Here is a 23,346-nt window from a genome sequence, read left to right as displayed (position 1 = left end):
CACAACAATTTATCCACGGTTCTACAGCCGTATTAGCCGAAATTATGCAGTAACCATTTGTATGGGAAGAAATACGGCATAATTAAATTGCCAGACATTTGTGAGTTCATTATGTAAGTTTTTTTTTACTACTATGAGCTACCAATTTTGGTCCCAGCTGGTCCAGATTCAGTTCCTATTTACCCCTGAAGATCTGCAGAAGTGTTTGAGAGGAAGGAACTGAATCATTAACATGTCAAAGGGGGCATTTCTCAGTACCTGACCCTGCACTCACTACCTTTAAGTTTGAATCCTTCAAGTTCACAAGTTCACGATGGACCAAAAGACAGCTGGAAGGACAGAGTGAGACGCATGAAAGAAAAAAAAAAAAAAGCGGGAATACGATGAGGCTTTGAAAAGGTACTCTAATGGTGAGAGAGAAGGAAAGAGGTGCGGGAAAGTGTAATGAGGAATATTGGATCGCACCACTACTAAATTTAGCCTCGAGTAGAGTTTCACCAGCAGAGAGAGGGAGAGAGAGAGAGAGGGAAAGGGAAAGAAAGAAAGGGGGGGGGGCAATGAAGGAAGAAGGAAAGGAGTAGAAGTGATTAGTGCAGAGTAAAGTTTCACTGGTGGAGAAGAAAAACAGGAAGGAGAGATGGAAGGAGATAAAGGAGGGAATGATAGACATTACACAACATAACATAGTGTGTGCTGGCCAAACTAGTGTTCCCTCTGTCCTGAGCTGCATAGTCAGTGAACAGCTGATTACATTTCCAAATATATGACTTGGATGTCTCAATTAAATCCAACAGAGAAGGTTAATTTATGTAGTTTATTATAGTAGTTTTAATCAAGTGGCTAATTAAATCAGATTGGCTGGTCCAATAATAATACCTGGTATGTTGATGACTATCACTTTGAAGTTTAAATGCATCTGTTATATCTATTTGTGCTAATTACAGAGATTTTATATGATTAATGCTAATTAAACTGCATTATAATTAGCCACTTTTCTAATTTTGTCCATTTGACCGATGACTTTATTTATTTGTTTTGCATCTAGCACCGTCTTGTCTTTCGGGTGGCGTTGTGTATTTTTGAACTGTTTCCATGCAAAGGAATCCCTCCTTAATATTTTGGATATAGAATATAGTGTTTATGACATGACGCATGGAAACACTAGAAGTCACTGCGAGTATTATTTGGTACATTCAGGCATGTAAACACAGTGTCCTGTTTATCGTGAGCTTAGCAAACTACGCGGGTCTTGTTTTCATGGAGAGCAAAATACAAATGATGTCAGTGGGAAAACTGGGCCGTGCTGATATAACGTGCATGGGGAAAAAAAAAAAGGTACAGATTGTCCCTTAAAAAAATTGACTTTAATGCAAAGTAAGAAAATATGTTTATTCTGACAAAAAGCTAGATAGTGATGAGTTAAATGTTAAATGTTTTGCAGAACTGTAAATAAGAAAATAAATCTCCTTCATTAAATTAAATCAACTCAAAATTAGAAGAATGCTAAATTAGCCCGCTAACCCTAGCATTTGTTACATATTTAGAAATAAAGTTTTACACAGTTGCTTGATGGAGCCCGACTAGTTCTGTCAGTTTAAATAAAAAAAACCCAGTTTGAACAAATGAAAAATAACAAGTAAATCAATCTAACTAATAATTAAAATGCCACCGTAGTAGCCTAATCATAAAGCATGTTTGACGCCCCCTGCTGGAGGACAAGACTGTTGCGCTCATACTCTCTTCACCATGAGATTATGAGATGAGGTAATGCTTTGAAATACTAGTAATATTTTAGTTTGGTTTAGTTTAGTTTAGTTTGCACAAACCAAATATTACACAGAAAACTAAAAAGAAGAATTACTATGGAGGGCATGGAAAGGCAGAAAACCTGAATGGGCTTATTTGAAGCCTCTACCTAAAAAAATTTTCAAATTTCACAATGTTACAGAAAGAAAAAGACCACATAAGAGTGACAGCAAGCTAAATAGTAACAATATCTAAATATATATCATCATATACACGGTCGCCCATAAAGTTGGAATAAAATATTTTTTACTTCTTCTCATGAAATGATTGTGACAATGTGATTTATTCTTGATAGAGTAAGTGTAAATATTCTCAAAATTGTATTGATCAATCTCATTGCACCTGATCAAAGGTGATTACTGATATATAATATATATGTATAAATAGAAAATAAAAAGGAATGTGTCTGAAAACTAAATTATTCCAACTTTATGGTCGATCATGTACAATAACAACAACAAAATAAAGATATGACCTTTTAAATTGAGTTATTTTTGTCACACATATTATACCGATTATAATCCTTACATGTTTTTTCTCATGTTCGAACTGTGGTCCTAATTTCCAAGAAAAAACAAAAGCACATAAAGCATCAAAAGATAGAAAAAGCTGTAGATTAAAAACAAGAGAAAGAATAATCAGAGAGAATTTAGTTTTCTGTGTAATTTACATCCTCAACCAGCCTATTTACATTAGTATGAAAGGCCTGAGTACATTATTTTGTCTTTATATTTAACAACCAGTTTTGTGATGTAACCGAGGGTGTGACGTGACATTTATCTGTGTGGCGTTACATTTCGGTAACATGATAGTTTGTGTGTAATGACCTCGTGGACCTCAACGTATAGGACATTCCCTTCTTATGCATTGACCAACGTTTGGAAATATATTTAGTTATGATTTTGAAGTAAGTGTGTCTCATGTGAGAAAACTGTTGCTTGAATCAGCAGAACAATACTGTGTGTTGTAATGTGAAACACACCAGTACAGCCCACTGGGTCGAGTCATTTTGGCTTCTATTATTTGAGTCTTGTGTCAGCTTCCTGTTACAGCACATTGTGTATTATATGCTCCTCAAGTTTCACTGTGCATTGACTGGCATCTCTGCTCACACCAGCATCCCCAGAACCGTACGTACGTCTCTCTCTCTCTCTCTCTGTGTGTGTGTGAGTGTGTGTGTGCGTGTGAGCGAGTGTCTAAATCCATCCATCCATCAATCTGTCTGTCCGTGAACCTGCTAAATTAGAAGCTGTTGAAAGGTTACTGCCGGATCGTCCAAATTGTCAGCACTAGACACAACTTACCAGCTTGTCACTTGTATTCCTGGAGTGCTATTGTCTGTTGTTGATGTACTAAGAATATATATCAGCCCTGGTTGAATGGTCTGTGGCACGGCGCTGGCATATTAGGCAACGCTTCAGTCATGTGGATCAATGCATACTTTCTGACTAACGGTGGTACTTAACGGAGGGGAAATGACTTGATGTCCTGTGTGTGTGTGTGTGTGTGTGTGTGTGTGTGTGTGTGTCCTGCACATAAAACTCTGATTACTTATAGTAGTTTTATATTTAGTGCTGCACAGTGGACGGTGCTTGCCTATTTTACAAATGATGTATTACATGTGTGGATTATGTCTTGGATTGCTACCAATTGCTTCTCTTTATTTCTCAGTGTGTGTGTGTGTGTGTGTGTGTGTGTGTGTGTGTGTGTGTGTGTGTGTGTGTGTGTGTGTGTGTGTATGTGTGTGTGTGTGTGTGTGTGTGTGTGTGTGTGTGTGTGTGTGTGTGTGCACAAATACTGCAAACAACTTTCACTCTGGGGATGATAATAATAATAAAGTCAAAAGTAAGTGTAGTTTGCAGATAACTAGAATCCACATGTGTTTATTGGCATTCATGGAATCAATTAAAAATGAAATCATAGCAATTCACATTCAAATATGAACCTTTATAACTTTGCTGACCTCTGGTGTCATCATGCAGTACTGTTTCATTTTGACACTTAAAAAACCAGCATATTGTACTATTATATTCATTAATATCCTACATTTAGCAGCTTTCTTTGATTAATATATGTATTAATTTGTCTTTCTGTTTCTCCATTTTCTGGTCATAGATGACATCCCACATTAAATTAAAAGTGTCTTTTCATGTTCTCCAAACTACACTAACACATCTTTCTCATGGTGGGTCTCAGATATGAATATACAACAGTTATAATGAACAACATTAATGCATTAAAACACCACCCATCACCTCCACTCATCTATCTAAACATTAAGAATAAGAAGTTTATAATAGAAGTTAGCAAGTGGAAACAACATATAAAGAGGTGTTACTGTAGTGTCTATTCCACAGCTGCAACAATTAGCAAATTAAATCAATTAACTGATTGATGGAAAGTTAATCTGTCACTGTTTTAATGATTGATTAATTGTTTCAGTCGTTATTATAGTTATTAATTGTGGTTTGAGACTGTTGGACATAACAAGACATTTGAAACAATCGATCAATTAATCGATTAGCTGATTGATGGAAAGTTAATCTGCCACTGTTTTAATAATCTATTAATGTTTCAGTCTTTTTTATAATTATAATTTCAAGCAATGAATCAATCTTTACTTATATAGCGCCAAATCACATCAAAAGTCCTCTCAAGGCAGTTTTCACATCGATTAAGTCTAGACTGTACTCTTTAATTTAATTTAAAAAGACCCAACATTCCTCCATGAGCAGCACTTGGCGACAGCGGCAAAGAAAAACTCCCCTTTAATGGGAAGAAATCTAGGCTCTAGGTGGGCAACCATCTGCCTCGACTGGTTGGGGTGAGAGAGAGAGAGAGAGAAAGGGAAAGGGAGAGAGATAATGTGACAAACAATCAAGCAACATTGAAAATTATAATAGCAGCAGTCATGGGCTCAGGACGTCTGCAGGGTCTAGAACACCGACCCGGGCATCCACAAGGTCCACAGCACTGTCCAGGGCACCAGCTGCAACGATTAGTCAATTTATCAATTAGCTGATTGGCAGGAAGTCAATCTGCCGCTGTTTTAATGATCGATTTGTTGTTTCAGTCAGTTTTATGATTATAATTTGGACCAAGCAATACATTTGAAGACCTTCACATTGAGTCTGGAAAAGTGATATAGATATTTGTCAGAGTTTTTTCTTATATGTTTTCTTTATAAACCAAACACTTTGTCAATTAATTGAGAAAACAGATCACATCAATCAATTTTGAAAAAAAATCATTAGTTGCAGTTGCAGAAAGTATATTAACTATAAAGCTGAAACAAGCTCAGGGGGGAGAGACAAATGTAATGTATGACCCTTAAAGTCTTGGATGTTTTGTGGGAGAAGAAAAGGACAAAACAAATGAAAGAGGGCATGCGCTGCTGAAGGGGTTGAGATATTTGTGCAAGTGAGAGAGAATAAGAGAGAGAGCGAGAGATGAGAATTAAACTCTTCCCCAGATGTCCCAGGCAATTTTCATGGAGTCTGTCCAGAGGTGATAAATCTAGAGGCAGAGCCCATGTTTCCGCTTCCATTAGAGCTGTTTGGGTCGACACGTGGTCCCGTCTATTTTTAAAAATCAGCCACCTTCTCTGCCAGGGTGCCAACAGGAGAGTACTACCACACTCCACATTCTCACCCACTCAGGAACAGCTTGTGCATGTTTATGTCTGATGAATGACCGCCGCCACCGCTGTATCTTTATTATGTACTAATCAATTAACGTACCGGTTCATTGATTGATCGATAGCTCTATGGGGAGTACCAAGAACACCAAGGAGGCTCCGGCAGACGGGAGGCCACGAGGCTGCTGACCGAGAGACAGATCAAGAAACATGGCCAACATGGTCAACATGGCCAACATGGCCACCATGCCCACGGCCACGGGAGGGCTCGCCACGGACATGGGCGTCGTGGCCATGGGCAAAATGGATACCACGGTCGCCACGGACACCAGCACGGGTATCACAGCAGGCAGAGACACAGGCACCAGTCCAACATGGAGGGAGATGCTTCTGAAGAGCAGACAGCTGAACCCAGCCTGCTGGCGTCTGTGAAGAAGAAGCGGCCATACTCCAAGTGTCGAGGTGAGCAGTCCAGAGGAAACACGTAAACAATGAGCGGATAGATCTTCATTACTGCTTTCTGTAAGCTTTTCTGACTTTAACTTTCATCAGACTGCATAGCATGGGTGCAACGGTTCCTCGTGACCAGGCTTGGAGAAGATTGGATATTCCTCATCATGCTGGGCATCACAATGGCGCTGGTCAGCTGGTCCATGGACTACGCCAGTGCCAAGAGCCTGCAAGGTAGGACGGCCGAGGCCATAATAGGTCTGATGTTTGTCTCATTTCTTACCTTCCATCTCTTTCCACTGTCTTCTGTTCTGTTTTGTAGAATTGCTCTCTAAAAGTCGATGCATCCGTCGATAAGCCCCTTTTTTCAGTCGAAACGCTCCTTTTTTTTGCTAGAGTAATGCAGGATGACAACATGACATAAACTCTTCATCTGTCGGTAGAGACACTGCATGCTGCGATAGGATTTTATAACCAATTAACACCAGGATTTTTATTTCTGTGACCGTGGAAATCAGCGTTAAAGTATGAGTCATGCATCGGTCTGAAGTGCCAACTGAGTCGACTGTGAAAATCTTGATATGGGGGCAGCCTTGCTCTTTTGATTTACCCTTTACCCCTCACCTTCTCCCTCTCTCCTGCCATCCATTCATCCCTTTCTCTTCTTTCCAATCAATCTAAACCTTTTTATTCCACTTATTTCTTCACTTCTTCTCCTTTCCTCTCCCTCTCCGTTCCTCCTTCAGCCTATAAATGGATTCACGGGGAGCTGAAGGGGAACATCCCCCTGCAGTATCTGGCCTGGGTTTCTTATCCCCTGATGTTCATCCTGTTCTCCTCCCTCTTCTGTCACCTGGTCGCTCCTCAAGCTATCGGTCTGTACCTCTTTTCTCTTTCCCTACCGCTGCTCTGTGCTCATCTGCCTTTTGCCTTTTTGTATTCCTAGTAGTTGCTTTTAAAGAGTCAAAGTCATAGAAGTGCTTTGAATCACTTAGGACAATATCTGTTTCACCTCCTGTCTCAGGTTCTGGTATCCCGGAGTTGAAGACCATTCTGAGAGGCGTAGTGCTCAAGGAATATTTGACTCACAAGGCCTTCATTGCTAAAGTCATCGGCCTGACTGCGGCGCTGGGCAGTGGCATGCCTGTAGGCAAAGAGGTGGGTGAACTCTGATAGCGCAGCGACATCCAGATTTTAACATGGATTCAACTTTTTGGGGGCATTTTCGCTCTTAATTTGTCAATTTGAAACATAGACTGTATATAAGAAATGGACGTAACATCCGTGACGTCACCCATTGGTTTGTGGACTGCTGCTCGGAAGCCAATAGTTTCGGATCTGGGCAGCGCCATCTTGAAAATCCCCCTCCTGAACCTGTGAACCAATCAACCTGTCAATCACGACGTAGCCACGCCCTAATGCATACCCTGCTTTATCGTCAAATATAAAATCAGGGAGGCCAAAATGTCCCAAATGAACATCATACTGCATTGAAGAAGGCTTTAAACTAGCAATTGAGACCATAAACACATTTTGAAAACGTTTACTGAGGTTAGAAATCAAGTGAGAAGTTGGTGAATTCTCCATTGACTTGTATAGAGACGGAAGTCCTTTTGACACCAAAACGGTCGCCCCCTGGTGGCCTTTTGATAGAATTCAGTTTTAAGTTACTTCCGCGTTGGCCTCATTGCAGAGGACCGGAACTCCCCGTCTGATTTGAAAGCACAGAGGAAAAGGAAAGGTTATAGTCTTGTGGTATAGCTTTTTGCACTTTGTCTGAGTATTAAAACAGCAACAGTATTTTTTTCTGTGGTGTACTTTTCGGTGTTGTTCTGTATGTTCTGCTTTACAACAACCTTTAACTTCATTGTCTTTTGCTCAGGGTCCGTTCGTGCACATCGCCAGCATCTGTGCGGCCGTCCTCAGCAAGTTCATGTCCATCTTTTCAGGAGCTTATCAGGTAAGCTGATGTCAGGAAAGCTTTCCATCTACATTCAACTATGAGTGAAATTATAAATAAAAAGAATATATAAGATATTCCTCATCTTTATGTTTTTTGTTTTTTTTCCTACTGTCTCAATCCTGTTTTCCTCCTCATTTTCTCCCTCCTCCTCCTCTCTGGATCAGTAGAATCCATACTGTTATAGAGACATCCTGACAGTGGGCTGTGCTGTGGGAGTCGGCTGCTGCTTCGGTACTCCACTCGGAGGTAAATAATCAGTTCTACTATTAGTTGTTGTCTCTTCTCTTCCTGATTGTATAGAGCTCATATTGCTCAGTCTGACACTCAAGACAGGAAACAGTGATGGTAATGTTTCTTTGTTTTATGAGGCAAATAGTGTTGCCATGATTTATCGCCTGTTTTATGTTCCTTCCTGTTTAATTACCCCTTTCTTTTTCTCCTCTGTTTGTCAGGTGTGCTCTTCAGTATAGAAGTGACATCCACATACTTTGCTGTGAGAAACTACTGGAGAGGATACTTTGCTGCTACGTTCAGTGCCTTCATATTTAGAGTATTATCCGTATTTAACAAAGATGCAGGTATGAATTGGAGAGAAAGTATTAATCAAAATATCATATGCATAATATTTTGCACTTGCAATATTATCATGAGCACTATTATGTCTATAACTTGGCATTGTCATTGCAATTATTGTCTTAGTGTGTAGCGGACAATATCACGTCACTTCCTCTTCATCAGCCGTGAGCTAGAGGGCGCCCTCACTTCAGTATCCATCACTCAGCAATCTGTTACATCTCTGCAGTGACACTGACTTAATGAATGCACTGTAGGCACATTGCATGTTATCCACTAGATGGTGTCGTCCTCCAACACATGCAGCAGCAGCAGACGGTTGTTTAATGCATGATTCAGGTCACTGAGGTGCACAGCTAGAATACTGAAATGAGTGTTTGAGACACCAAGAAATATATTTGCTCATTTCACTGTGCCAACACATTCCCACCTCATCATCATCTCATTTAGTCACCAGTAGTTTGAACAATACTAAAAAAAAAACATACTATACAGATCTGTATCTGCTGCTGAAAAGATCTCCAGTATCAATGCTGTTTTTTAGTCCTTTGGGATGAAACTGGTGGTAAAAATGTCTCCTCCTCATCTTTATGTTTCAGTTACCATCACCGCTCTGTTCAGGACGAATTTCCGCATGGATTTCCCCTTTGATCTGCAGGAGCTGCCTGCTTTTGCCATCATTGGGTGAGTGACTGGAAAATTTGTGTGTGGGTGTGTGTGTGTGTGTGTGTGTACAGACTTCATAATCGAGGTGATAAATGCAGCGGTTAATAAGTCAAACTTTATGTAAATGTAGCATTTGAGAGGCGACGAGAGAGTCCAATTTACTAGTTTATTTGTTTACCTCGGGGAAGGAAGGAGACCACAGGTGACTCTGGTCTCATATATGCCACTGTACATAATGTGAACAGTGTATTTATAACAAGAAATACCAACCAGATTGTTGTATGTTTATTTTAATGAAGTAATTAGGACATTTACACATTTTTAAATGCATCCTCTTCTAGATATATACTTACAGAAGATATAGATAAGATAATCCTTTATTAGTCCTATGATGGGGATATTTACAGTGTTATAGCAACAAAGTGGGTAGAAAAAATAAAAACATAGCATCTATAAAAAAGAATAAAGAACAATAAATAATAAATAAGTACACAATCAATTAGAACAATTGGAAATAAAAAAGAAAATAGTAACATTATGCATAACAGGAATATTAGTGTTGGCAGAATGATAATATACCCGAGTGTGATACTGATAGTCCTCATGTTTTAAAGCTAAAAATATATTACACAGTTGAAGTTAATGTACTAATATCTGGAATACTGATATAATTATGAATTGTATGTTTTGTTCTTCCTTATATTGTATATACCATACTTACCTTGACAGTTTGTAAAAAGCACTTTTTAATGAAGAACCCACTTAAAGGTGCAGTGTGTAAAATTTAGCGGCATCTAACAGAACAGACATGGCGGAAAAAGATTATAATATTCATGAGTATGTTTTAATTAGTGTATAATCACCTGAAAATAATAATCCTCTTCCACAGAGTTTTTCTACAGTAGCCCAGAAGGGACAAACCAAACACTGGCTCTAGAGAGGACCTTTTTAAGTTTTTTATGAAGAGTTTTATGGCCTCGCTTTGAAAGGAAGGGTGAAGGGAGGGGTATTCAGTTAGTCGCAATCTGCAACCTCACCACTAGATGGCACTATATCCTACACACCGGTCCTTTAAATGATGCTTACAAATGAACCGCCGACTTCATTTGGCTAATGTGAGGTTTTATTGTGTTGTGCAGGATCTCTTGCGGCTTCCTGGGGGCGTTTTTCGTGTATCTCAACAGACAGGTGGTGCTGCTAATGAGACGACAAAACGCCATGACCCGCTTCCTGACCAAACAGTGAGTCTCTTTACAATCAGATAGTTTAACCTTCCTGTCGTCCTCCCGGGTCAAATTGACCCCGTCTGTTTTAACTGTTCCTTCTTTCCTCCCTTCCTTCCTTCCTCCCTTCCTTTCCTTCCTCCTTTCCTTCTCTCTGTCTTTCCTCCCCCCTGCCTTCCTTCTTTCCTCTGTTCTTTTTTCCTCCCTCCCTCCCTCCCTCCCTCCCTCCTTTCCTTCCTTCATCCCTCCTTTCCTTCCTTCTTTCCTTCCTTCCTTCCCTCCTCCCTTCTTTCCTTATTCCTCCCTTCCTTCCTCCCTCCTTTCCTTCTTTCCCTCCTCCCTCCCTCCTTTCCTTTCTTCTTCCTCCCTTTCTTCCTTCCTCCTTTCCTTCCTTCCTTCCTTCCTTCCTTCCTTCCTTCCTTCCGTCCTTCCTTCCTTCCTCCCTCCTTTCCTTTCTTCTTCCTCCCTCCCTCCTTTCCTTCCTTCCTTCCTTCATTCCTACCTCCCTCCCTCCTGTCCTTCCTTCTTCCTCCCTTCCTTCCTTCCCTCTGTCCTTCCTTCCTTCCTTCCTTCCTTCCTTCCTTCCTTCCTCCCTCCCTCCTTTCCTTTATTCTTCCTCCCTTCCTTCCCTCCCTCCCTCCCTCCTTTCCTTCCTTCCCTCTTTCCTCCCTCCCTCCTTTACTTCCTTCTTCCTCCCTTCCATCCTTCCTTCTTCCCTCCCTTCCTTCCTTCCTTCCTTCCTTCCTTCCTCCCTCCCTCCTGTCCTTCCTTCTTCCTCCCTTCCTCCCTCTCTTTCCTTCCTTCCTTCCTCTGTCGCTCCCTCCCTCCTTTCCTTCCTTCCCTCTTTCCTCCCTCCGTCCTTTCCTTCCTTCTTCCCTCCCTTCCTTCCTTGACTCGAGGACAACAGGAGGGTTGTGGGGGGCACAGCAGGGAAATGAACACAACATATTTTATATTTGTGTGAATCATCCAATCATTCCTTGAATACATTTATTTTCTCTTACAACTCAGCATGTCTGTGTTCAGTGCTATTTTAAGTACTGTGTGGCTAATAAATGCAAATATACATATTTACTGTATGAACAACATGTAGGTCTCTGTGCCTCTGTGCTCCTTAGATGTTTTATTTAGCATTCTGGGTTTAATTAGGATTTTTTTTTTTTGCTGACTCTCCCGATCTCTGCCTCCCATCACAGCCGGCTATATTTCCTCCTTCCCTCCTTTCCTTCCTTCCTCCCTCCTTTCCTTCCTTCCTTCCTTCCTTCCTTCCTTCCTTCATTCCTCCCTTCCTTTCCTTCTTCCTTTCCATCTCTCTTTCTTTCCCCCCCCCTACCTTCCTTCTTTCCTCTGTCCTTCTTTCCTCCCTCCCTCTTTTCCTTCCTTCCTTCCTCCTTTCCTTCCTTCCTTCCTTCCTCCTTTCCTTCCTTCCTTCCTTCCTTCCTCCCTCCCTCCTTTCCTTCCTTCCTTCCTACCTCCCTCCCTCCCTCCTGTCCTTCCTTCTTCCTCCCTCTCTTTCCTTCCTTCCTTCCTTCCTTCCTCCCTCCCCTCTCCCTCCCTTCCTCCCTCTCTTTCCTTCCTTGACTCGAGGACAACAGGAGGGTTAAATACATGTAGGTCTCTGTGCCTCTGTGCTCCTTAGATGTTTTATTTAGCATTCTGGGTTTAATTAGGATTTTTTTTTTTTTTGCTGACTCTCCTGATCTCTGCCTCCCATCACAGCCGGCTGATCTACCCTGCGATGGTAACTCTGGTCATCGCCACCTTGACTTTCCCTCCCGGGTTCGGGCAGTTCATGGCAGGAGAGGTCAGAGTTCACATCTTCTCCTATCTTGTCCTTCCTGCTTCCTTGTCATGTCATGTAAACAGAAGGGAGGATACAGGGCGTGTGTATCTGTTTGTAACCTGCGTGTGAGTGCTGACAGCAACAGAGAGCTGATAAGCAAAAAAAACACACAGCAGTAAATGTCACCTCACAACAGCAAACAGTGGCGACTAATTTACATGTTTTAAAACTCCAGCAGGATTATATATTTATTTAAAAATACACCTGCTTAAAAACAACACAGAACAAAGTAGCCGTGATGAATTTGAGCAATCTCTGCGGAGAAACCTGGATTCCACCGATGAGCTTTCAGGTGTTTTGTCTCTTTGGTTTAAAGCGTCATGACAGACCAAAAAAAAGTGTATTTTTTGGGGGTATTTGAAGTTTAAAAAAAGTTTTTGAATGTGACTTCTCGGTACCACAGGGAGACACCGCCTCGTGCAGCTTTTGAGGGACAAACGGCAACAAAACTTTGATCAGGTATCGGTACGAGGATGAATTCACTTAAACAGGGAACGCTACTAATTTTAAACATCAAAGTCTGTTTACAGCCCTCGGGGAGCGCTACTGAATACATGGAAAGTCCTAATAAAGCCTTTATTGGCTCCAGAGGGAGCAGTGAAATCTCTTAAATGTTTTAAAAAGAGAGGCTGCCAAACCTCTGTAGCTACACTAGCCGCTACTTACATAATATATGTGAAACTTAGACAAAAATATAACAAATTTAGGAGCTTCTGTAGTAAAACAGCTGCAATAATTAGAAAATATGAATCCAGCTGCCAACGCCGTGTCATCAGAGCAGCGCTGGAGTGTGACAGAAATAAAGAGGGAATACTTTCCCGTGAGTGTAGATGCTAAAAATGTCTTTGTAAAGTCACAGAGATATTATTGGAGAGCGTATTAGAGCTTTGCAGTAGGTGATGTTACACCGTCAGCTGCAACACAATACTCATCATACTGGAGAGAGAGACAGCTGTTTACAACTACTACTGATATGTAGACGCTACAGCGCAAAAATATGCAAATAAGAATCATAAAATCTAATAAAACTCTCAGTAAATTGGCAGCCTGGATGATAACAGATGATTAATTCTGCATTTGTACCTGGATGGTGCATTAAAGTAAACAACAACATGTAATTTAAAAAAAATAAGGAATACAGTGCACTTTACTGCAAAATCTATAGGGGACAAATTTTAATATTTTAGTTCACAATGTAAAAAAAACTAGTACAATTACATTAAAAATGAACTAGAATAAAATAAAAAAAATTAAACCTTAAAAGTACACAAAAAAATGTACTAAAATTACATTAGAAAATTAATTAAAATTACATTAAAAAACAACTAAAATTACATTAGAAAATTAATTAAAATTACCTTAAAAACCAACTAGAATTACATTAGAAAATTAACTAAAATTACATTAAAAATTAACTAAAATTATATCAAAAAACAACTAAAATTACATTAAAAACCAACTAAAATTACACTAGAAAACCAACTAAAATTACATTAAAAAACAATTACAATTACATTTAAAAAAACATCTTAAATTATTAAAACCTTTTTTCCAGATCATTTTAACATTCAAAAACATAATAATTATCATTTTAACTCAATAAAATCCAGACCTGCAAACTCATATAGAGTGAAAAGGTTACAAAAATGTTATCTAACGTGCTATATGTTCATGACCTGCACAACGAGAGCTAAACTCACACATTTAGTTCATACTTAAGAGAAAAATATCTGTATAAGAATACCGATGAATCCCACTGAAATCACTCCGACGTGCCTCTTATAAACAAATCTGGCATGAAATCCATTATTCCCGCTTCTGTTACATTGATATCGTCAACTGTCCGTCTCGAGTCTGACGATGTTAAATGCTAAATTGGTGAAATCCTCTTGTGAGTGTGTAAGCAGCATATAAAGATGTTGTTATTAAAACTCCAGGGTTCGAGGAGGCTTCACACATTTCATGCATTGTTTGGTAAAGTGGAAGAGGAGGTTAGATAAAGTGGGATGTAAGCATGAACCAACAAAATCACAGCTTATTAAAGTGCATGTGTGGTGTATTCAGTGTGTATTTCTGCATGAATGAATGAATGAGTTAATGAAGGCTGCGTGCCTCGTAATACAAAGGAAGGTAAAAGCTTTTAAGGTTAAAGCTCAGACACCCAGAGCTAACAGCTAATCATGTGTCTCACTGACGCTCAGAATAGACTGCAAAGTATGAACTAGGTGTGTCTGCATGTGTGTGTGTGTGCGTGTGTGTGTGTTATACGTTGTTATAAATGCATGTGTCACTTAGCAACACCTTAACATGTTTTTAGTGCTCTCATTGCATCTCTTTAACACCCTGATTATAGAAATTATTCACACCGTTTCTAACAAAGAAGTGACTTGATATTTAAATTTCACTCATTTCACTTTAGAAAATAAAAAACTTTGGTGCACAATTGATCCTCTCTATTTCATATAGTTACAGTATATGGACAAAAGTATCGGGTCGTCTGGCTGTTACACCTACAGGAGCTTTTATGGCATCCTGTCTTAAATCCACAGGTATTAATATGGAGCTGTAACAGATTCCACTCCTCTGGGAATCCTTTCTACAAGATTTTGCCTATTGATCCAGAAGAGCATTATTGAGGTCAGGCACTGATACTGGACGACAACGTCTGGTTCATCCCAAAAGTGTTCGGTGGGGTTGAGGTCAGGACTCTGTTTGGGTCAGTCAGATTCCTCCCAGTCATGTCTTAATGGACCTTGCTCTGTTCACTGGGGCACAGTCATGCTGCAACAGAAAACGACCCTCCCCAAACTGTTCCCACAAAGCTGGAAGTATAGGATTATCCAAAATGTCTTGGTGTGCCGTAGTATTAAGATTTCCCATCACTGGAACTAAAGGGGCCAAACCCAACTCCCTGAAAAACATCCAATACCATCATCCTTCATCCACTAAACTTTACAGTTGGTACAAAGCAGTCGGCAGGTATCGTTCTCCTGCAAGCATGATTCGTCACTCCACAGAACACATTACCACTGCATCCGAAGCTAGGTGATGTAATCCGAAGCTAGGTGTGATGGTTTACATGCAGCTGCTCGGACATAGAAACCCATATCACGAGCTCCCAGCAGACAGTTTCTGTACTGATATTAACGTTAGAGGAAGTTCAGAACTCTGCAGTTATTGAGTCAACAGAGCGTTGGCGACTTCTAAACATGCTCCTCAGCACTTATTGCTGTTGTTCTTAAACGCTTCCACTTTCCAATAATACCACTTACAGTTGATCGTGAATAACTGCCACCTATCTATCAACTTACTGCTGAAGGTGGCCTCCTCTGACAGCTACCACGCTTGAACTCTCTGAGCTCTTCAGAACGACCCATCCTAGGTTCTTGATTTTATACACCTGTGGCCTGAAACACCTGAATTCAGTGATTAAGAGACGTGTCCCAATACTTTTGTCCATATAGTGCAGGGGTGTCAAACATGCGGCCCGTGGGCCAGAACCGGCCCGCCAAGGGGTCCGATCTGGCCCACCTTCCTTCATGCCTTCCTTCCTTTCGTCATTCTGTCCTTCCTGTCTTCTTTCCAACCTTCCTTTCTGTTCTTTCTTCTTTCCTTCCTTCTTTCCTTCCGTCCTTCCTGTCTTCTTTTCAAACCTTCCTTTCTGTTCTTTCATTCTTTCTTTCTTCCATCTTTCCTTCCTTCAATCTTTTCCTTCCTTCTTTACTTTCCTTCCTTCCTTCCATTTGTCCTTCCTTCCTTCCTTCCTTCCTTCCGTCCTTCCTTTCATCCTTCCTTCCTTCCTTCCTTCCTTCCTTCCTTCCTCCCTTTCTTCCTTCCTTCCTTCCGTCCTTCTTTTCCTTCCTTCCTTCCTTCTATTTGTCCATCCTCCCTTCCTTCCTTCCTTCCTTCCTTCCTTCCTTCCTCCCTTCCTTCCTTCCTTCCTTCCTTCCTTCCTTCCATCTTTTTAATGATCCGGCCCACAACAGATCATATCTGGCTGTTTGTGGCCCTTGAATGAAAATGAGTTTGACCCTCCTGATACTTTGTATTTTCCCTCCACTAAAAAAAAGTGTATATGTATCTTTTGGGGAATGAAATCCTTTAAATCCAACTTAGTAGCACTGTGCAGAGTGACTGACAGCACAGTGAGAGAGGATTAAATGTTACACGGGTTATGAACCAGACGTGAACTTCAACACCATAGAGGAAATACAGTTACATCTTGGATCCTCTCCATCTCCACTCACACACTGATAACTCTCTGGTCCTTGATTCAACTTTACTTATAAAGCACTTTAAACACAACACAGTTGATCTAGTTCAGGGTGTCAAACATGTGGCCCGTGGGCCAAAACCGGCCCGCCAAGGGGTCCAATCCGGCCCACTTTCCTTCCTGTCTTCCTTCCTTCTTTCCTTCCTTCGCTCCTGTCTTTTTTTTCCTTCCTTCCATCTTTCCTTACTTCCTTCCATCTTTCCTTCATGTCTTCTTTTCCTTCTTTCCTTCCTTCCTTCCTTCTCTCCTGTCTTTTTTTCATTCCTTCCTTCCTTCCTTCCATATTTCCGTACTGTCTTCTTTTCCTACTTCCTTCCTTCCTTCCTTCTTTTCTTCTTTTTTCCATCCATGTCTTTCTTCCCTTTCTTCCATCTTTCGTTCATGTCTTCTTTTCCTTCCTTCCTTCCTTCCTTCCTTCCTTCCTTCCTTCCTTCCTTCCTTCCTTCCTTCCTTCCTTCCTTCCTTCCTTCCTTCCATATTTCCGTCCTGTCTTCTTTTCCTACTTCCTTCCTTCCTTCCTTCTTCTTTTTTCCATCCATCTGTCTTTCTTCCTTTCTTCCATCTTTTCTTCCTGTCTTCTTTTCCTTCATTCTTGACTTCTCTTCCTTCCTTACATCTGTCTTTCTTCCCTTTCTTCTATCTTTCCCTCCTGTCTTGTTTTTTTCCCTTCCTTCCTTCCTTCCTTCCTTCCTTCTTTCCTTCCTTCCTTCCTTCCTTCCTTATATCTGGCTGTATGTGGCCCTTGAATGAAGATGAGTTTGACACCTCTGATCTAGTTGGATGCATCATCGTCTCGGTTCTGATAGACGGAGCCGTACATGCTGCAGCTGTCACCCTATTATTCATTCTCCTGTTATGTTATTTGTTACTGTGCTTCTCTCTTCTCTCACTCTCTCCTCCTTCTCTCCTTCTCTCCTTCTCTCTCTCAACCCAACTGGTTAAAGCAGATGGTCGCCCACTTAGAGCCCGGTTCTGCCTGAGGTTTCTTCCCGTTAAAGGGGAGTTTTTATTTGGCACTGACACCAAGTGCTGCTCATAGAGGAACGTTGGGTCTCTTTAATCTAAATTAAAGATCTCTATGTGTAAAGTGCCTTCAGATGACTTGTGTTGTTATTTGGTGCTTTATAAATAAAGATTGATTGATCCAAAGTGCTTTAAAACAGAGGAGAAACAAACAATAACAAACAATAAAGAGGAATCAGAGTGATGATTAAAATGATTACAACAACATTAATAATAAAAGTAAAAAGAGCAGAAACCCTTTTAGACTTCAGATGAAATGCTTCAGATGGTTTTTATTTATTTTTTATTTATTTATTTGATTGTTTGTGAGCAGATCCAGAAGAATTCATAAATGTATGTAAATCTGGAGCAAATTGATTGAAGTGAATCAGTCATTGATGAGTCATCGATCACATGACTTCCTGTCTGTTTATCTCACCTGACATTCTCTACACATTCTGTCGTCACTCACTTTTCTTTTCTCTCTCTTTCTCTTTTTCCCCTAATTTCTCTTTCCTCCTCTCCTCTCCTCTCCTCTCCTCTCCTCTCATCTCCTGCCCTCTCCTCTCCTCTCCTCTCCTCTCCTCTCCTCTCCTCTCCTCTCCTCTCCTCTCATCTCCTCTCCTCTCCTCTCATCTCCTCTCCTCTTCTCTCCTCTCATCTCCTCTCCTCTCCTCTCCTCTCCTCTCCTCTCCTCTCCTCTCCTCTCCTCTCCTCTCCTCTCCTGCCCTCTCCTCTCCTCTCCTCTCCTCTCCTCTCCTCTCATCTCCTCTCCTCTCCTCTCCTGCCCTCTCCTCTCCTCTCCTCTCCTCTCCTCTCCTCTCCTCTCCTCTCCTCTCCTCTCCTCTCCTCTCCTGCCCTCCCTTCATTAAACTTCATCTCCCTTCTTTCTGTCTATTATCTCTTCCTCCTCTTCATCCCTCTTTCTTGTTTTGGCCTCATCAACGCTCATATCTCTCACTTTACTTTCTGTCTTTGTCTTTCTTTCGTTCTTTCTCTCTTTCTTTCTTTCTTTCTTTCTTTCTTTCTTTCTTTCTTTCTTTCTTTCTTTCTTTCTTTCTTTCTTTCTTTCTTTCTTTCTTTCTCTTTCCTTAATTCCTTCTCTGTCACCCCTCTACCTCCCCAGTTGATGCCCAGGGAATGTATCAACTCTCTGTTCGATAACTTCACCTGGACCAAGATTTCGGGGACTCTTCACCTCCGCCTGGTCTGGGCGCTCTGCCGCCTGGCTGCACCCCAACGTCAGCGTCTTCATCATCTTGCTGCTCTTCTTCCTCATGAAGGTGTGTGACATCTAAGAAGTGTGTGTGTGTGTGTGTGTGTGTGTATGAGTGTGTGTATGAGTGTCTGTGTGTGTTTGACTTTCTCCACCTGACGTCAGCATTTTTCGTCATCACCCTCCTCTTCATTAGGGACATTTGTTGCAGGTCACTCATGTTGGTCGTGGGGACAAAGTGTGTGTGTGTGTGTGTGTGTGTGTGTGTGTGTGTGTGTGTGTGTGTGTGTGTGTGTGTGTGTGTGTGTGTGTGTGTGTGTGTGTGTGTGTGTGTGTGTGTGTGTGTGTGTGTGTGTGTGTGTGTGTGTGTGTGTGTTTGTCTTCCTCTCTTTTTTCCCTTATGCAAGGTTAGCAGCAGCTCTGGCAGTCCGCCAGCAGTTTAAGCTTTCTTATGTTTTCTTTAAAGCAGCCACACACACACACACACACACACACACACACACACACACACACACACTGGAAACTACCATTCTTACTATGCTCTCAATCGTTAACTAAATATTTTATGAGTAGAAATGTGTTGAGAATCTGGTCTTTAGTCAGCGTGTCGACTGTAAATCAGCTCAAAGTCCCTGAAACTCTGAAGCCTGTAAAGAACCATCAGATGTGGAGAAATGATCAGTTACACACCGTAAACAAAACCGTATCAGTGTGACGCACACAAACACTGCAGCCGCTGAATGCTAATCAGCAGTTTGTCATCGTCAGGATCATCTCAGGAGCATACAGAGATGTTCAAAGACGGCATGAGGCGCTAACAAGTTTCAAGGTGGCCCAGAAGCCTGATGATGATGCTCAAAGTGTGAGTCATCAAAAACGGCGCTTATTGATTGGCTGAGAGGAAACCAGAACAACTAACAAGGACAGCTACATATAATTGGTGAATACAATGAAACAAAAATGTATAACCTTATCTATCACACACTGAGGATAGGTCTGTCACCATGACTACTGTATAGCATAGAGCCTGAAACCTAATCATGTTATTTTCTCCTCTAAAAAACTCACAAACAACATGATGGATCTTTATATTTACAGCTGTCCAGTGGGCTTCATTACATCTAAGGCTGGGCGATTATGGCCAAAAATCAAAATCACGATTAATTGAACTTTTAACCTCGATTACGATTAATGAACGATTATCTCCTCCCTTGATGAACAATTATGTATTTTCACAGTTTCTTTAGTTTTGTATTTTACTCTGCTGCCCCTCACACACATGAGGATCTTTAGGGAGTGAAAATAATGATGTTTTAAGTGTGACACTGTGGTTAATGCCTAGTTTACTTGATTAGAACTATGTAAAGTAAAGATCATGGTTTGGGTTCAAATGATCACTGGAGACAAGTTTTCAAATTCCTTAAAGATATGCAACCTTTGCTGTCATGGCAACAGTGAACACCACGATTAATTGACATGAGCAAGATTAAGTCGATTAAAGTTTCTAAATGTCGGTTTCGGTTATTTTTTCGATTAATTGCCCAGCCTAATTACATCTAATGCAGACACTATATACGACAATGTTAAACAACATAAAACATTATTTAATACCACACTGAAGTGCAGAAAGGAAACCAAGACAATATAACAGTTTTTCCACAACCTCATTCAGCCAATAAGTCCGAAACCAAACTATAGCCCTTCTCTTTTTTACTTATGAGCATTTAAATATTTGCACACTTGATACTGGAAAACATTTCTCCAGAACAACTCCATGAAACTAGAGAACAAAGATCCTAACTCTGCTTGTGACACCACTGTAATTTAGTTGCCACCCAGTTTTTTTTATCACACTGAGCATCTGTGAACTAAAGCCATCAATTTACCTTCAAATGCAATCAAGACACAATGAAACGTCAGATCACACTCCTCTGAAGGTAAAAGGTATCTCTCCTTCACTCATACTATTCTAGCCTCTCTATCACTCCACCCACAGTATTGTTCTTCATTAGAAATAGCGTGATCCGAGCTCCCAAGTTCAAGAGAGTTACGTGTGAAAAACACAGACAGACAGAGCAAAGTCTGGTCTCTAAATACTCGGAGTCCTGACCCGCCTACAGTCTGTCTGTTGCTGCAGGAAACGGCACCAAGCTGTCGCTGCCTCCTGTCTGCTGAAAATCTGCAGAGGACTGTAATGAAGTGGGAAACCGGTTAGAGCAGAAAATACCATCTGAAGATTAGAAAGGGCTTTCTGTGCTTCTACTAACCCGACTGTCTTTATCAAATAGAACAGAAAACAGCTTTGAGGTATCAGAAAGCATTGTCAGGTGTGTAAATCATAATTTATATAGCTATCTAGCAAATTGTCATTCCTGGTAAGTGCTCAACAGCCGTGTTTGATGTGAGACAACTACACGAGTACTAACAGAAGTATGTGATTTGAGACGCAGGTGTTTTTCTAACCACCTCAGCAGGGTTCGTTCTGAGAGACAAAACAGTCTGAAGTCAAACTGCTTTCAATTAACTCTTCATTTTAATAAATGAAAAGGAAATTTAATACAGAAAAGCCCTTCATCATTTTCCCCTAAATCCACTCTCTCTCTCTCTCTCTACAGTTAAAAGTTATTAGATTTATAAAATAAGTAGAAAAAAGAAAAGTTCCCCTTTGAACTCCGCAAAATCCATTTTCCCTTTCAGAGTGAACTTCACTGTGTTTGTCGTTGCGCTCTCAAGTCAAATTAAGCATAAATAGCACATAAATAATCCCATCAAAAGGATGTTAAGCCCGTCACTCTCCGTCTTACACTGCTTTGGTTGAATCACGGTAATTTTCAGCTGAGCAGAGTGGCGCCCTGTAGTGAAAACTTAATTCAACCAAAACTGAGAGCAGCTGGCTGCTAAAACTCTGCTCACAACACACACACACACACACACACACACACACACACACACACACACACACACACACACACACACACACACACACACACACACACACGCACACGCACACGCTCGCAGTGTTTCTCTGCTGTCAGCCTTTCTCTAACACACACTCAAACACACATATAATCTGTTCCTTTCTGTGTTGATGCTTTTTCTCTTCTACCAAACACAGGATTTAACTTTTTTATCTCACTTTGTCTGTTTTCTGTCCAACAGAAAAGTGAATCTTAACAATTTGAAGTGTCAATTAATCTGCAAGTTTGGTGCATTTCTTGCCAGGTTCAGCTAGTTAGTGAAATTTACAACAACAACAAAAACAAAGATATCATGAGTATAAGGATGATTTCACTCTGACAGCTCAGTGTCTTTTAAAATGTGATAATATAACGGCTTTAAAAACACTGTGAATGCACCTGAACAAGGTGTTTTGAGACTCTATTCTAGTATAATATTATGTAGTATCCAGTATTATGGTCCATGTGCAGTCAGAACACATTGCAAACTATAGCTGGAGGAAAATGTATGTGTCCAGAGAATAAGATTATGATATTACTTTTAGGAGGGAAGTGATTCCAGGCTGTGCTTACATTGCTCATCCATCCATTATTTACAAATGTCAAAACAATACTATGATGCACGAACCTACCACTGAACACAACAACTGTAAACAAGTGTGAAAGCAGACACAACAGCTAAAACTAAGATAAGAAACATAAAAAATGCATAAATATCATCAACATCAATCAAAGTTAGATCATGTTTCAAAATAATTATAATAACTGGATTATTAAAATGGTGGGTTAAATTAATAGTATTGGTAGTATAATACATTTTAAGTTGTGTCATTCCTGCTAAAGTTCATCTTCTTCTTGCTGCCTTTTTTTGGTGGCGTCTCTCTGAATCTTAGTATTTACAGCTGCCCTTATATAGAGTTTATGTAATGTTTACCTGTGCTATTTAACCAACAACTGGCCAAGCTTCTCCCAATTTAAGATCAAGTGGGATTCATCATCAGCACAGCTGGATAAGAGCAGGTTTAGGTTGTTAAGAATATTTGGTTCATACATCCTGAACATCTGGAGTTAACTTCTCTTATTTTTTCTTTTAACAGAAATTGAACACAAAAAACATATAAAGAGATTTAGGTCCCTAGCCTGACCATTGTATTGTTTTCTTTATGGCTCACAGTAGATGACCATCAAATAATAAGTCAAAAATCTAAATTTGTCAGTTGAATTTCTGCACTTTAAAAAAACTTGATTGTACGCTGATCAATGCAGAATAACAGCACAGCAGGATCTAACTTTTACAAACTGAGTCTTGTTTCAAAATGACTCAAAATAACTACAAATCTAACTATAATGAAAATAAAAGAAGCATGATGGAAAACACAGACTCCAGTGTTTCTGTTCTCTTTCAGCTCAGCTGCTGAATTTTAGCACAATCGGATAAACTCTTATTGAACCAGATGGTGCTACGGCCGCCTCCACTCTATAGTGTGATTAACTCTTCATCTGAAGCTCAGCAACACAGGATTTAAGAAGTGAACTATGAGGAGGAAACACACTTTTTATTGCTCTGATTCTGTGGAAATGAGACTTTGAATAAAGAAATTAAATCAGTTAAATTAGAGAGTCTGCTCCACTAGATGCCATTAAATTCTACGCACTGCACCTTTAAAGAGAGAGAGCAGCCAGTGAGTACAACCCTCTCGTTACATCAGGATAGCAGCCGCCCTGTGAGAGACTAAC

General features: G+C 40.4%; 1 protein-coding gene across 1 annotated transcript in view; it reads left to right on the top strand.

Annotated features, from left to right (window-relative positions):
- LOC133996887 (chloride channel protein 1-like) overlaps window positions 1-23,346 on the top strand; it is a 78,135-nt gene that overhangs the window by 5,575 nt on the left and 49,214 nt on the right. The window contains 13 exon segments of the mRNA XM_062436403.1: window positions 5,569-5,905; window positions 5,996-6,127; window positions 6,640-6,768; window positions 6,918-7,051; window positions 7,776-7,853; window positions 8,024-8,102; window positions 8,309-8,434; window positions 9,029-9,113; window positions 10,235-10,336; window positions 12,038-12,122; window positions 18,563-18,625; window positions 18,628-18,643; window positions 18,646-18,719. Coding sequence (XP_062292387.1) covers window positions 5,569-5,905; window positions 5,996-6,127; window positions 6,640-6,768; window positions 6,918-7,051; window positions 7,776-7,853; window positions 8,024-8,102; window positions 8,309-8,434; window positions 9,029-9,113; window positions 10,235-10,336; window positions 12,038-12,122; window positions 18,563-18,625; window positions 18,628-18,643; window positions 18,646-18,719 — 1,440 coding nt within the window.

This window comes from Scomber scombrus, chromosome 16 (assembly GCF_963691925.1).
Source record: "Scomber scombrus chromosome 16, fScoSco1.1, whole genome shotgun sequence".
Classification (NCBI taxonomy): Eukaryota; Metazoa; Chordata; class Actinopteri; order Scombriformes; family Scombridae; genus Scomber; species Scomber scombrus.
Note: the sequence above shows the minus strand (reverse complement) of the source record. Positions and strands in the feature narration are given on the sequence as shown.